Here is a 16,832-nt window from a genome sequence, read left to right as displayed (position 1 = left end):
CCAGCAAGCTGTGTCTCATCCAGCAAGCTGTGTCTCATCCAGCAGGCTGTGTCTCATCTAGCAGGCTGTGTCTCATCCAGCAGGCTGTGCCTCATCCAGCAAGCTGTGTCTCATCCAGCAAGCTGTGTCTCATCCAGCAGGCTGTGCCTCATCCAGCAGGCTGTGTCTCATCCAGCAGGCTGTCTCATCCAGCAGGCTGTGTCTCATCCAGCAAGCTGTCTCATCCAGCAGGCTGTGTCTCATCCAGCAGGCTGTGTCTCATCCACCAGGCTGTGTCTCATCCAGGAGTTCACATTATGTCTTCAGGAGGGACTTTTTCCCTCTTGTACAACTTCTGCTTTCTCCACACCTCTCTGATTCTCTCTCTCTCTGTCTCTCTCACCATCTGTCTCTCTCTGATTCCATTTCTCTCCAGCATTTATCTCTCTCTGATATTCTATATCTTTCCATCTCACTCTGTCTCTCTCTATGTCTGCCTCTATATCTCCTCCAGCCACAGCTCATCCTAGCATATACTGTATCAGAACAGCTTGTGAGGGGTGTCTTGTTTCCCTCATTCATTCATTTACTTGTGGCTAAATTCATTTGAAGGAGGAGAGGTCAGGTGCCCTGACATCCATCAGCGCCCTCCAGGGAGAGGTAATGAAACGCTGCACGCAGGGTTGGAAAAAACAGCTGTGATGTGTCAGAGATCAGAACACAGGCAATTGCAAAGGTCAAGGATTGGAGGTGCATGGGCCGTGAATCATATCTGTGTTGGGTATTGAAAATGGCTCTCGCATCAATTTGAGGCTGCTTTGTTCTTTTTCCAGCCTCTGGAAGCAGTCAGAGAATGTGTCTCAAATGACACCCTATTCCCTGAAGTGCACTATGGGCCCTTTCAAAAGAATTGTGTTATGGGCCCTTTCAAAAGTAGTGCACTATGGGCCCTTTGCACTTGGGCCCTTTTAGTGCACTAGGGCCCTTTCTGTAGTGCGTTATAGGCCCTTTCAAAACTAGTGCACTATGGGCCCTTTCAAAAGTAGAAAAACTGTGCACTATGGGCCCTTTCAAAAGTAGTGCACATGGGCCCTTTCAAAAGTAGTGCACTATGGGCCCTTTCAAAACTAGTGCACTATGGGCCCTTTCAAAAGTAGTGCACTATGTGTTATGGGCCCTTTCAAAAGTAGTGCAAAACTATGGGCCCTTTGGGCCCTTTCAAAAGTAGTGCACTATGGGCCCTTTCAAAAGAATTGGGCCCTTTCAAAAGTAGTGCACTATGGGCCCTTTCAAAAGTAGTGCACTATGGGCCCTTTCAAAAGTAGTGGGGCACTTTCATGGGCCCTTTCAAAAGTAGTGCACTATGGGCCCTTTCAAAAGTAGGGCACTTATGGGCCCTGGTCAAAAGTATTGTACCACGGGCCCTGGTCAAAAGTAGTTTACTGTAGGGAGTAGGGTAGTGCACTATGGGCCTGTCATTAGAGTAGTGCACTATGGGCCCTTTACTGCACTATGGGCCCTTTCAAAAGTAGTGCACTATGGGCCCTTTCAAAAGTAGGGCACTTATGGGCCCTGCACCCAGAAGCCTGACACACTGGTGTGTGAGCCATCATTCATTTTTATCCTCGTTCATTTACACGACGACTTTGTGGGACGTGATCGTAACAAATAGTTTGCTGTGCTCCGTTCACAGCGTCTTAGATCGACCTGCTGAATCGAACTAGATGAAAAACTATTTGCGCTCCTGTGGCTCAACTGGTAGGTGGTTTTCATTCCCGTTGGAGGCCTTCCTATACAGATATGGATGCACGCCTGACTGGAAGTTTCTGTGGATAAAAGCAACGGCATATATTAATATTATTATATGAATCTACTTGTAAAGTACGAGAAGAGTAAGGTCAATTGTAGTTTCATCGTACCTCATAATCACACTATCTCCCGTTTTTATTGGAGTGGTGTGGATCATCAGCTCATTCCAACCCAGAGAGTATTCATTTAGGACGAGGTGATTACCGTATTCAATTTGTACCCCTTGAGTTGGCAGAAAAGGCACAGTCACAGTGACGACTGGAATTCTAACTCACTGGTAATTTATTCAACTCGCCAGCTTAAGCAAACCAAACTAACCTGTAGCAACGCCTTCTTAAGAGCTACATTCAGTAGGTTAATAGACAGACAACTACACTGCCTTCACACTCCTTGACTTTTCCCTAATTTTTTATTGTGTTACAAAGAGGGATTAAAATGGTCAACGATCTACATAAAATACTCAATGTCAAATTGGAAGAAACATTTTAACAATTATAAAAATGTAATGAACAAAAAAAAGCCCCAATATATCTTGATTAGATCAGTTATTCAACCCCCTTGAGTCAATACATGTTAGAATCACCTTTGGCAGCGGTTACAACTGTGGGTGTTTCTGGGTAATTGTCTAAGAACTTTGCACACCTGGATTGTACAATATTTGCCCATTAGTCTTTTTAAAATTCTTCAACCTCTGTCAAGTTTGTTGTTGATCATTGCTAGAAAGTCACTTTCAAGTCTTGCCATAGATTTTCAAGCCGATTTATGTTAAAACTGTTTCTCGGCCACTCAGGAACATTCATTGTTGTCTTGGTAAGCAACTCCAGTGTATTTTTGGCCTTGTGTTTTAGGTTATTGTCCTGCTGAAATATCAATGTGTCTCCTAGTGTCTTGTGGAAAGAAGACTGAACCAGGTTTTCCTCTGGGATTTTGCCTGTGCTTAGGTCTATTTTGTTTAATTTCATCCTAAACTCCATAGTCCTTGCCTATGACAAGCATACCCATAACATGATGCAGCAACCACCATGCTTGAAAATATGAAGAGTGGTACTCAGTAATGTGTTGTATTGGATTTGCCCCAAACATAACGCTTTGTATTCAGGAAGTGTATCTCTTTGCCACATTTTTTTTGCAGTATCACTAAAAGTACCTTGTTGCTAACAGGATGCATGTTTTGGAATATTTTATTCTGTCCAGGCTTCCTTCTTTTCACTCTGTCATTTAGGTTAGTATTGTGGAGTATCTATAATGTTGTAGATCCATCCTCAGTTTTCTCCTATCACAGCAATTAAATTCTGTAACTGTTTTAAAATCATAATTGACCTCATGGTGAAATCCCTGAGTGGTTTCCTTCCTCTCCGGCAACTGAGTTAGGAAGGACACCTGCATCTTTGTAGTGACTGTGGGTGTTGATTGACTGTCCAAATGTAATTAATAACTTCACCATGATCAAAGGAATATTCAGCATCTGATTTTATTTTTTCATTTTTACAAATCTAACAATGGGTGCTCTTCTTTGGAAAACCCCACTGGTCTTTGTGATTGAATCTGTGTTAAAAATGTGTTAAAAATTCACTACTCGATTGAGGGACCTTACACATAATTGTATGTGTGGGGTACAGAGATGCTAACCACTATTATTGCACACAGAGTGAGTCCTTGCAACTTATTATGTTATTTGTTAAGCACATTTTTACTCCTGAACTTATTAAGGCTCCTCACCACAACAAAGGGGTGGACTAATTATTGACCAAAGACATTGCAGCTTTTCATTTTGTATTATTTCAAACATTCCACTTTGACATTATGTGCTAATGTGTGTAGATCATTGACACACAATCTCAATTTAATTCCATTTTAAATTCAGGCTGCAACACAACACAATGTGGAATAAGTCAAAGGACTGTTGTATATCGGCATCTGTCTCATAAAGACCGTAGATTCTGGAGACAACCAGACATATTTGCGTCTGTTAAGCCAACACATCTGTTTATGCTATCCCGATGCAGTGGAAATACTAATAAATACTAATAAAGGAAGCATTATGCAACATCTTTTGGAGATCTTTTATGTTTTTGTTTATGGAGCCTCTTGCCTGATGTTCTGCTTCATGCCTCCATACAGGTTGGAGGGCTCCTTTTACGAGATGATGCAGGTGGAGTTTGAGATGGACAACATCATCAACCTACAGTCTACCCAGACCATCCAGTGGCAGATCGAGTATCCCTCCACAGGCACACAGGCAAAGGCCGTCTCCCACCTCTACATCAGCCAGAGAGACATCCAGGGCATCGTACCCCTGGCCGAGGTAAAAAGGAACTAGGAGGACAACATGGGGCAGGACAGGTCATTTAAACAGGGATCTAGAACATCCGTGTGCTGGGGATTCTTTGGAAGCCATTTTATTTTATATCAGCAATAGAGCTCTCCTCAGTCAAGTCACTGAACATCCATGATTTGAAGACCAGGAAGAAAAGCCCCCATATTGCACATCTCCCCCTCAGAAGAACAAACAAACTGGCCTGTTCTTTCATTTTGACTTAATAAGCAGCTTTGTCCTCCATCCCACTTCCCTGGAGGCTCTAAACTTCTGAAATGTCAGGCCTTGTACCACCATCCTGCTCTGCACAGCACCCCTGCTACCCCACTTCCTGTCCCCCTGTCTACAATAGGCTGGCAGGGGTCAGAGGTGACATGCAGATCAGTAAGAGGGCCTGAGGGAAGATGGATCCTTCTCCCTGAGGGAAGACGGATCCCTCTGCCTGGGCTGGATGGATCCCTCTGCCTGGGGTGGATGGATCCCTCTGCCTGGGCTGGACGGATCCCTCTGCCTGGGCTGGATGGATCCCTCTGCCTGGGCTGGATGGATCCCTCTGCCTGGGCTGGGAGGATCCCTCTGCCTGGGCTGGATGGATCCCTCTGCCTGGGCTGGATGGATCCCTCTGCCTGGGCTGGATGGATCCCTCTGCCTGGGCTGGGAGGATCCCTCTGCCTGGGCTGGATGGATCCCTCTGCCTGGGCTGGATGGATCCCTCTGCCTGGGCTGGATGGATCCCTCTGCCTCTGCCTGGGGCTGGATGGATCCCTCTGCCTGGGCTGGATGGATCCCCTGCCTGGGCTGGATGGATCCCTCTGCCTGGGCTGGAGGCCTGGGGTCCCTCTGCCTGGGCTGGATGGATCCCTCTGCCTGGGCTGGAAGGATCCCTCTGCCTGGGCTGGATGGATCCCCTCTGCCTGGGCTGGATGGATCCCTCTGCCTGGGCTGGATGGATCCCTCTGCCTGGGCTGGATGGATCCCTCTGCCTGGGCTGGATGGATCCCTCTGCCTGGGCTGGATGGATCCCTCTGCCTGGGCTGGATGGATCCCTCTGCCTGGGCTGGATGGATCCCTCTGCCTGGGCTGGATGGATCCCTCTGCCTGGGCTGGATGGATCCCTCTGCCTGGGCTGGATGGATCCCTCTGCCTGGGCTGGATGGATCCCTCTGCCTGGGCTGGATGGATCCCTCTGCCTGGGCTGGATGGATCCCTCTGCCTGGGCTGGATGGATCCCTCTGCCTGGGCTGGATGGATCCCTCTGCCTGGGCTGGATGGATCCCTCTGCCTGGGCTGGATGGATCCCTCTGCCTGGGCTGGACGGATCCCCTCTGCCTGGGCTGGACGGATCCCTCTCTATGGGGGGCCCATGTCTCAGAGCACCTTCTTTTGGGGGGGGTTAGAGTTCTAGGTTAAGGTTAAGATCGATGTACATTCTTTCCCTATCCCAGTTCACACACCTGATTCAATCAAGTGCTTGCTTATTAGTTGACCAGTTTAATTGGGTGTAAGTGGAGCGGCTGGCAGTGCTCGGGTGGAGGTTTGGGAAATGCTGCTCTACAGGAAGTTATGAATTTAAGAATTATTATAATAGTTTGTAATTATTGTGAAGTGTATGGATTTAGATTAAGATCCAATAACCTAGTATGGTGTAATGCTAATTTACCAGAGGTGGTTTAAAATTATTATTATTTCGATTTTTTTTTTAATGGATCAACTATTTAGATAAACTTTAATATTGTAGATAGATTGTAGATTCCATCAATGTAATTGTCTGCATTATTTCCAATCCCCCGTATATTTTTTGGTAAATATACAGCACCAGTCAAAAGTTTGGACACACTTACTCATTCAAGGGTTTTTCTTTATTTAAAAAAAATATTTTCTACATTGTAGAATAATAGTGAAGACATCAAAACTATGAAATAACAGATATCATATGGAATCATGTAGTAACAAATCAAAATATATTTTAGATTTGAGATTCTTCAATGTATCCACCCTTTGCCTTGATGACAGCTTTGCACACACTTGACCTTCTCTCAACCAGCTTCATAAGGAATGCTTTTCCAACAGTCTTGAAGTAGTTTGCACATATGCTGAGCACTTGTTGACTGCACTTCCTTGACTCTGCGGTGTAATACTTCTATACCAGAGGTTTTTTAAAATTATTATTAGTTTGATATTTTTCTTCAGGACCATATCTCAGACTGGCCAATGAAAATAAAATATTAAAATGGGGAAAAGCACGCAGACACTGGACAGAGGAACTCTGCCTAAAAGGCCAGCATCTTCACTGTTAACTTTGAGACTGGTGTTTTGTGGGTACTGTTTAATGAAGCTGCCAGTTGAGGACTTGTGAGGCATCTGTTTCTCAAACTAGACACTCTAATGTACTTGTCCTCTTGCTCAGTTGTGCAACGGGGCCTCCCACTCCTCTATCTGAGCAAGAGGACAAGTCCGAAAGTGGCCAAAAGTTTTGAGAATGACACAAATATGAATTTTCACAAAGTTTGCTGCTTCAATGTCTTTAGATATTTTTGTCAGATGTTACTGTGGAATACTGAAGGATAAATACAAGCATTTCATAAGTGTCAAAGGCTTTTATTGACAGTTACATGAAGTTGACGCAAAGAGTCAATATTTGCAGTGTTGACCCTTCGTTTTCAAGACCTCTGTAATCGGCGCTGGCATACTGTCAATTAACATCTTTGCCACATCCTGACTGATGGCAGCCCATTGTTGCATAATCAATGCTTGGAGTTTGTCAGAATTTGTGGGGTTTGTTTGTCCACCCGCCTCTTGAGGATTGACCACAAGTTCTCAATGGGATTAAGGTCTAGGGAGTTTCCTGGCCATGGACCCAAAATATTCATGTTTTGTTCCCTGAGCCACTTAGTTATCACTTTTGCCTTATGGCAAGGTGCTCCATCATGCTGGAAAAGGCATTGTTCGTCACCAAACTGTTCCTGGATGGTTGGGAGAAGTTGCTCTCGGAGGATGTGTTGGTACCATTCATTATTCATGGCTGTATTCTTATGCAAAATTGTGAGTGAGTCCACTCCCTTGGCTGAGAAGCAACCCCACACATGAATGATCTCAGGATGCTTTAATGTTGGAATGACACAGGACTGATGGTAGCGCTCACCTTGTCTTCTCCGGACAAGCTATTTTCCGGATGCCCCAAACAAGCGGAAAGGGGATTCATCAGAGAAAATGACTTTACCCCAGTCCTCAGCAGTCCAATCCCTTTACCTTTTGCAGAATATCAGTCTGTCCCTGATGCTTTTCCTGGAGAGAAATAGCTTCTTTGCTGCCCTTCTTGACACCAGGCCATCCTCCAAAAGTCTTCGCCTCACTGTGCGTGCAGATGCACTCATACCTGCCTGCTGCCATTCCTGAGCAAGCTCTGTACTGGTGGTGCCCCGATCCCGCAGCTGAATCAACTTTAGGAGACGGTCCTGGCGCTTGCTGGACTTTCTTGGGCATCCTGAAGCCTTCTTCACAACAATTGAACCACTCTCCTTGAAGTTCTTGATGATCTGATAAATGGTTGATTTAGGTGCAATCTTACTGGCAGCAACATCCTTGCCTGTGAAGCCCTTTTTGTGCAAAGCAATGATCACAGCACGTGTTTCCTTGCAGGTAACCATGGTTGATAGAGGAATAACAATGATTCCAAGCACCACCCTCCTTTTGAAGCTTCCAGTATGTTATTCGAACTCAATCAGCATGACAGAGTGATCTCCAGCCTTATCTTAGTCAACACTCACACCTGTGTTAACGAGAGAATCACTGACATGATGCCAGTTGGTCCTTTTGTGGCAGGCCTGAAATGCAGTGGAAATGTTTTGGGGGGGATTAGGTTAATTTGCATGGTAAATAGGGACTTTGCAATTAATTTCAATTAATCTGGATCACTCTTCATAACATTCTGGTGTATATGCAAATTGCCATCATACAAACTGAGGCAGCAGACTTTGTGAAAATTTATATTTGTGTCATTCTCAAAACATTTGGCCGTGACTGTACACAGCGTTGTACAAGATATTTAGTTTCTTGGCAATTTCTCTCATGGAATAGCCTTCATTTCTCAGAACAAGAATAGACTGATGAGTTACAGAAGAAAGTTCTTTGTTTCTGGCCATTTTGAGCCTATAATCGAACCCACAAATGCTGATGCTCCAGATACTCAACTAGTCTAAAGAAGGACAGTTGTATTGCTTCTTTAATGAGGACAACAGTTTTCAGCTGTGCTAACATATTTGCAAAATTAGTTTCTAATGATCAATTAGCCTTTTAAAATTCTAAACTTGGATTAGCTAACACAATGTGCCATTGGAACACAGGAGCGATGGTTGCTGATAATGGGCCTCTGTACGCCTATGTAGATATTCCATTAAAAAAATGAGCCGTTTCCTGCTACAATAGTAATTTACAACATTAACAATGTCTACACTGTATTTCTGATCAATTTATTTTATTTTAATGGTCATTTTTTTAAACTTTTCTTTCAAAAACAAGGGCATTTCTAGGTGACTCAAAATGTTTGAATGGTACTGTATATACAGTGCATACATAAAAACAGAAATACCTTATTTACATAAGTATTCAGACCCTTTGTTATGAGACTCGAAATTGAGCACAGGTACATCCTGTTTCCATTGATCATCCTTGAGATGTTTCTAGAAATTAATTGGAGTCCACCTGTGGTGCATTCAAATGATAAGACAATGATTTGGAAAGGCACACACCTGTCTAAGGTCCCACAGTTGGCAGTCCATGTCAGAGCAAAAACCAAGCCATGAGGTCGAAGGAATTGTCCCGTAGAGCTCAGAGACAGGATTGTGTAGAGGCACAGATTTTATTTTACATTTTTATTTCACCTTTATTTAACCTCTCTGGGATATGTGGGATGCTAGCATCCCACCTGACCAAAAGCCAGAGAACACGCAGAGCGCTAAAATTCAAATAAATTACTATACGAATCAAACTTTCAAGAAATCACACATGCAAGATAGCAAATTAAAGCTACACTTGTTGTGAATCCAGCCAACATGTCAAATTACAAAAAGGCTTTTTGGCGAAAGCAAACGATGCTATTATCTGAGGATAGCACCATAGTAAACAAAGAGAGAAAAGCATATTTCAACCCTGCAGGCGCGACACAAAACGCAGACATAAAAATATAATTCATGCCTTACCTTTGACAAGCTTCTTTTGTTGGCACTCCAATATGTCCCATAAACATCACAAATGGTCATTTTGTTCGATTGATTCCGTTGATTCAGTGGGGCAAAAAAGTATTTAGTCAGCCACCAATTGTGCAAGTTCTCCCAATTAAAAAGATGAGAGAGGCCTGTAATTTTCATCATAGGTACACTTATACTATGACAGAAAATCACATTGTAGGATTTTTAATGAATTTATTTGCAAATTATGGTGGAAAATAAGTATTTGGTCACCTACAAACAAGCAAGATTTCTGGCTCTCACAGAATTGTAACTTCTTCTTTAAGAGGCTCCTCTGTCCACCTGTATTAATCGCACCTGTTTTAACTTGTTATCAGTATAAAAGACACCTGTCCACAACCTCAAACAGTCACACTCCAAACTCCACTATGGCCAAGACCAAAGAGCTGTCAAAGGACACCAGAAACAAAATTGTAGACCTGCACCAGGCTGGGAAGACTGAATCTGCAATAGGTAAGCAGCTTGGTTTGAGGAAATCAACTGTGGGAGCAATTATTAGGAAATGGAAGACATACAAGACCACTGATAATCTCCCTCGATCTGGGGCTCCACGCAAGATCTCACCCCGTTGGGTCAAAATGATCACAAGAACGGTGAGCAAAAATCCCAGAAGCACATGGGGGGACCTAGTGAATGACCTGCAGAGAGCTGGGACGAAATTAACAAAGCCTACCATCAGTAACACACTACGCCGCCAGGGACTCAAATTCTGCAGTGCCAGACGTGTCCCCCTGCTGACGAGAGCATACCATACTGGCTAAATTCCTTTTATGATTGCTTCGAGGCAAGCAACACTGAAGCGTGCATGAGAGCACCAGGTGTTCCGGACGACTGTGTGATCACGCCCTCCATAGCTGATGGGAGCAAGACCTTTAAACAGGTCAACATTCACCAAGCTGCGTGGCCAGACGGATTACCAGGACGTTTAGTCAAAGCATGCGAAGACCAACTGGCAATTATCTTCACTAACAATTTCATCCTCTCCCTGAGCGAGTTTGAAATACCTACATATTTCAAGCAGTCCACCATAGTTCCTGTGCCCAAGAAAGTGAAGGTAACCTGTCTAAATGACTACCACCCTGTGGAACTCATGTCGGTTGCCATGAAGTGCTTTGAAAGGCTGGTCATGGCTCACATCAACACCATCATTCCGGAAACCCTAGACCTACTCCTAGACCCACTCCTAGACCCACTCCTAGACCCACTCCTAGACCCACTCCTAGACCTACTCCTAGACCCACTCCTAGACCTACTCCTAGACCCACTCCTAGACCTACTCCTAGACCCACTCCTAGACCCACTCCTAGACCTACTCCTAGATCTACTCCTAGACCCACTCCTAGACCTACTCCTAGACCCACTCCTAGACCCACTCCTAGACCCACTCCTAGACCTACTCTTAGACCTACTCCTAGACCCACTCCTAGACCCACTCCTAGACCCACTCCTAGACCTACTCCTAGACCCACTCCTAGACCCACTCCTAGACCCACTCCTAGACCTACTCCTAGACCCACTCATAGACCCACTCCTAGACCCACTCCTAGACCCACTCCTAAACCCACTTCTAGACCCACTCCTAGACCCACTCCTAGACCCACTCCTAGACCTACTCCTAGACCCAATCCTAGACCCACTCCTAGACCCACTCCTAGACCCACTCCTAGACCTACTCCTAGACCTACTCCTAGACCCACTCCTAGACCCACTCCTAGACCCACTCCTAGACCCACTCCTAGACCTACTCCTAGACCCACTCCTAGACCCACTCCTAGACCTACTCCTAGACCCACTCCTAGACCCACTCCTAGACCCACTCCTAGACCTACTCCTAGACCCACTCCTAGACCCACTCCTAGACCCACTCCTAGACCTACTCCTAGACCCACTCCTAGACCCACTCCTAGACCCACTCCTAGACCCACTCCTAGACCCTCCCAGGTGGCTACTTTGAAGAATCTAAAATGTAAAATATATTTTGATTTGTTTAAAACTTTTTTTTGTTACTACATGATTCCATATGTGTTATTTCATAGTTTGAATTCTTCACTTTTATTCTACAATGTAGAAAATAGTAAAAATAAAGAAAAATCCTTGAATGGAGGTGTGTCCAAAAATATATTTTCCTTCATTATTTTCCACTAACTGAGTAATGAACAACAACACTTAGGCTTCTACTTCCAACTAATACATACATTATCATTTTACGGACACAGTATATTTTACAATAGTTATATTTGGTTTGTTTTTCTACTCCTATCCTTCCGTGACACTCAACCCCTCTCATCTATTTTTGAACACCATCCAGTTCTATTTCCCAGATTTCCCAGATATTTTTTTAACTGTGCTGTTTCACAAAGTTCTGAACCTAGATACATTTTACAGACCTAGTATATTTGACATGAGTTATCTTGTTGTTATTAGTGGAGCTGAATGGTGGGAGGTAGCCTAGTGGCGAGAGCGTTGGGCCAGTAACCGTAAGGTTTCTTGATCCGAATCCCTGAGCTGACAGGGTTGCAAGTTGAAATTAAAAGTTTTGAATCTGGCGTTGTTTTAGTTAGGAACTCCTCTCACCTGGTTGTCTAGGTCTTTATTGAACACGAATTGACAGGAAATAACTATAGCCAGTAGACACACGGCCCTCCAGGAATTTACTTTGACACCCCTGTCATATACAGTCCAGCCTACCTCATCCATTCACCCTTTTGTGCATGTGTCCACCATCTCTCCCTCCCATAGCCTCTAGCGCTAGTAGGCAAGCAGGTAATTCTATGGTCTGTCCTGATGGATTTCAAAGTGCTGGAGGAGGCTCAGTTTACAGGCTGTCAGGTCTCAGGGAGGGGTCAGTGTGAGAGGTCACAAGATGAAAGCCAGCCAATTGCTGTATAAGGAGAGGTCACCAAATGAAAGGTGGATAATCAGGACATGTGCTCTGTCTGCCTCTGAGTCATCACATGTTCAGGTCAGATAGTGGCCTGTGTGGGGAAACAAACTCACGACTTTTGGGTTGTTTGGAGGGAAAGATCCAGATTGGATTCACCCACATGTCTGTCTGTCTGTGAATCATCACTTTGCAGTATATCGTCCCTTTGTTATTCCGTAATGGTGAAAATGATGTGACATTATTTCAGTCCTCCTCCATGTCATGCTTTTGGTCATCGTGATGCTTTGCTACACAGTGAACACCTCTTTTGAAAATATGGATTATTAGGTGCAATTTGTCTTGCACAGTGAAGGCTTTTTTTATAGACAAAAGGAGGCTCCTAAAAGCAGATTATTTTGCTGCTTTTTGGGATTTTTGGCTTGAAAGACCACAATAAATTGGATCAGTAATGCGCTTCCTTTATCTTCAAAGTACGATCATTACTGGGCTGTGTTGGGCTTGTTATGGGGCTTTTTCACCCCTCACTGCTTCTCTCTCTCTCTCTCTCTCTCTCTCTCTCTCTCTCTCTCTCTCTCTCTGTCTGTCTGTCTGTCTGTCTGTCTGTCTGTCTGTCTGTCTGTCTGTCTGTCTGTCTGTCTGTCTGTCTGTCTGTCTGTCTGTCTGTCTGTCTGTCTGTCTGTCTGTCTGTCTGTCTGTCTGTCTGTCTGTCTCTCTCTCTCTCTCTCTCTCTCTCTCTCTCTCTCTCTCTCTCTCTCTCTCTCTCTCTCTCTCTTTCTCTTTCTCTTTCTCTTTCTTTCTCTCTCTCTGTCTTTCTCTCTCTCTCTCCCTGTCTCTCTTTCTCTCCCTCTCCCTCAGGAGCTCTTTTCTCTTTTTTCCCTCCTCCCTTGTTCATTTTTTCTCCTTTCCATCCCTCAGATAGATACAGCTGTGTTTTTATACAGTTTAATTATTTCTCACTCTCTCTCTCTTGCTCGCTCTCTCTCTCTCTCGCTCTCTGTCTTAGTGTCTATCTCTCTATCTGTGTCTGTCTGTGTGTTAAATCCCAGCAGACAAGGCATGCACTCCAAGTCCCCGACACAAAATTAATTCTTAATTGGAACACTTGTTTATCTTTGTTCCTTGAAGATGCCAATGAGTTGCAGCAGAACCCAATGGGCTAAATACATCTGAGGAAGGGGGGATCTGTGTGAGGAAAGAAGTTGCAATTGAAAAGTGACTCTGACTTAATTACAGAGTGACTGTTTTCCATTTTCAGCGAGTGTGCTTTTTTTCTGTCTTCCCTACCCAATTTGAAGAGCTTGGCTAAATAACTGCAGATTGTTTTCTTCGAGGGGATGACGAGAATAAGTAATTTCCCTCCAGTTATTAAGTCACTCCTGAAACACCAAATTGTGCATCTCTCAGAGTGTTTTCAGAGAAAGCGAGACCTTAATTGCTTCCGATAGGTCATTAAATCTCAGACTTACACTCAGACACATTAGGATAGGAGCACACACTCCCATTTGGTAAAGAATCCCATTTAACAAAAAAAAAGTAATCTTCTCACCTGTAAAAAGAAAGTTATGTTTTGTTTTTCCATAGCATCACTAATGTCCCTCATGGCTTTTAAGCACTGATGATATTAGTGTTTCCATCACCAAGGAAAGAGTATCAACAACCGATGCATAATGACTATCGCTCCCTCTCCCACAGACTATCCATACTGACTCTATGCACATCCACAGGTCTCTACCCACTCAGACACAACCCACTCAGCTGCTAAAATGATGAGCCAAATACATTTAAACTAAATATTTCACAATTCCTGACATTTAATCTGAGTAAAAAAATCCCTGTTTTAGGTCAGTTAGGATAACCACTTTATTTTAAGAATGTGAAATATCAGAATAATAGTAGAGAGAAGGATTTATTTCAGCTTGTATTTCTTTCATTACATTCCCAGTGGGTCAGAAGATTACACACACTCAATTAGTATTTGGTAGCATTGCATTTAAATTGTTTAACTAGGGTCAAACGTTTCGGGTGGCCTTAAACAAGCTTCACACAATAAGTTGGGTGAATTTTGGCCCATTCCTCCTGACAGAGCTGGTGTAACTGAGTCAGGTTCGTAGGCCTCCTTGCTCACACACACTTTTTCAGTTCTGCCCACAAATCGTTTATAGTATTGAGGTCAGGGCTTTGTGATTTCCACTCCAATACCTTGACTTTGTTGTCCTTAAGCCATTTTTCCAAAACTTTGGAAGTATTTTTGGGGTCATTGTCCATTTGGAAGACCCATTTGTGACCAAGCTTTAACTTCCTGATTAATGTCTTGAGATGTTGCTTCAATATATCCACATTATTGTCCTACCTCATGATGCCATCTATTTTGTGAAGTGCACAAAAGCACCCCCACAACATGATGCTGCCACCCTGTGCTTCACTGTTGGGATGGTGTTCTTCGGTTTGCAAGCCTCCTCCTTTTTTCTCCAAACATAAGGATGGTCATTATGGCCAAACAGCTCTATTTCTCAAAAAAGTACGATCTTTGTCCCCATGTGCAGTTGCAACCGTAGTCTGGCTTTTTTTATGGCGGTTTTGGAGCAGTGGCTTCTTCCTTGCTGAGCCGGCCTTTCAGGTTATGTCGGTATAGGACTCGTTTTACTGTGGATATAGATACTTTTGTACCTGTTTCCTCCAGCGACTTCACAAGGTCCTTTGCTGTTGTTCTGGGATTGATTTGCACTTTACGCACTTTTTTTTAGCAAGCTTATAGGGAAGGGCATTCAACACGCATGGAGGATTGGCTGAGAGAAATTGGTAATAAAAAGTTTGTTGGAGCTGTTTTGTTAGATTTCAGTGCGGCTCTTGACATTATCTATTAGAGTATGCTGCTGGAAAAACATGATGTGTTATGGCTTTACACCCTATATTGCGGATGGAGAGTTACCTGTCTAACAGAACACAGAGGGTGTTCTTTAATGATAGCCTCTCCAAATTAATCCAGGTAGAATCAGGCATTCCCCAGGGCAGCTGTCTAGGCCCCTTACTTTTTTCAATGTTTACTAATGACCTGCCACTGGCTCTGAGTCAAGCCTGTGTTTATATGTATGAGGATGACTCAACACTATACACATCAGGTACTAAAGCGAGTGAAATCACTACAACACTTAATTAACAAAGATTGTGTAGCAAGACATCAGTTAGTCCTAAATATTTTCAAAAACTAAAAGCATTGTATTTGGGACAAATCATTCACTAAACCCGAAACCTAAAATAAATCTTGCAATGAATAATGTGGAAATTGAGCACGTTCAGGTGACTAAGCTGCTTGGAGTAACACTGGATTGTGAACAGTCATTGTCAAAACATATTGATGCAACACTAGAGCTAAGATGGGGAGAAGTCTGTCCGTAATAAAGCGTTGCTCTTCCTTCTTAACAGCACTTTCAACTTGGCAGGTCCTACAGGCCCGACTTATGTCAGACCTCGACTACTGCCCAGTCGTGTGGTCAGGTGCGACAAAGCTCTCCTCAAGACAAGGGTAGCTACTTTGAAGAATCTCAAATATAAAATATATGTATATTTGTTTAATGCTTTTTTGGTTACTACATGATTCCGTATGTGTTATTTCATAGTTTTGATGTCTTCATTATTATTCTACAATGTAGACAATAGTAAAAATAAAGAAAAATCCTTGAATGAGTAGGTGTTCTAAAACTTTTGACGGGTAGGTTATGCCCCCGTTATTTATCCTACATTTCTAACTTGGTGTGCAGGGAGAATACTGTGAGAACAGCCCATGTTCTGAAATCGCTCGCTGTCCCTTTCAAAAGTGCTCCGTCTTAGCTCGCTCATTAATGTCTTAATAGAAATCACGGCTTGCCTCATTCGCTCATCGTTCCCTTATGCCATAGTTTGTACTTCTGAATTGTATTATTGCTTATATATGTCTATCTCATTAGTATCTTATTAATCATTTTAGGCCATGTTGGAATGATGCATTTCACTGTTTTGCTTACTTTGTGTATTATAATTAGCTCATGTGCTTTTTTACATGAGGAGGAGATACTATAGGATGTTGTTGGGTCTGTAACCATGGTTGCCAGTGACAGTCTCTTCCCATTCAAGGCCTAATAAAACATGTAAACTGGCCTCCCGGGTGGCGCAGTGGTTAAGGGCGCTGTACTGCAGCGCCAGCTGTGCCACCAGAGACTCTGGGTTCGCGCCCAGGTCCTGGGCAACGCACAATTGGCCTAGCATCGTCCGGGTTAGGGAGGGTTTGGCCGGTAGGGATATCCTTGTCTCACCTGGTTAGATGTGCGCTGTGTTAAGAAACAGTGTGGCTTGGTTGGGTTGTGTAACGGTGGACTTTCAACCTTCGTCTCTCCCGAGCCCGTACGGGAGCTGTAGCGACGAGACAAGATAGTAGCTACTAACAATTGGGGAGAAAAAGGGGTAAACATTTAAATAAAACATTAAAATAAAAAACATGTCAAATGGAGGCTAACCACGTCTCTCTCTCTATCTGTGTATGTGGTGACTTAAAGAAGAGTACAGTTATCTCTCTCTCTGTGGTGACCTAAAGAAGAGTACAGTTATCTCTCTCTATCTGTGT

The 16,832-nt window shown here is 43.7% G+C and overlaps 1 protein-coding gene across 16 annotated transcripts in view; it reads left to right on the top strand.

The window, feature by feature from the left end:
• The window catches only part of si:dkey-215k6.1 (transmembrane protein 132C), a 503,239-nt gene that overhangs the window by 354,918 nt on the left and 131,489 nt on the right, over positions 1-16,832 (top strand). For all 16 annotated transcript variants that reach the window (XM_052461021.1, XM_052461012.1, XM_052461023.1 and 13 more), the window contains exon 4: positions 3,910-4,093. In XM_052461021.1, coding sequence (XP_052316981.1) covers positions 3,910-4,093 — 184 coding nt within the window. The remainder of the gene's footprint in view (positions 1-3,909; positions 4,094-16,832) is intronic.

The sequence above is a fragment of the Oncorhynchus keta genome, chromosome 14, assembly GCF_023373465.1.
Source record: "Oncorhynchus keta strain PuntledgeMale-10-30-2019 chromosome 14, Oket_V2, whole genome shotgun sequence".
NCBI lineage: Eukaryota > Metazoa > Chordata > Actinopteri > Salmoniformes > Salmonidae > Oncorhynchus > Oncorhynchus keta.
The sequence above is the reverse complement of the archived record's forward strand: the minus strand, read 5'-3'. Positions and strand labels throughout refer to the sequence as shown.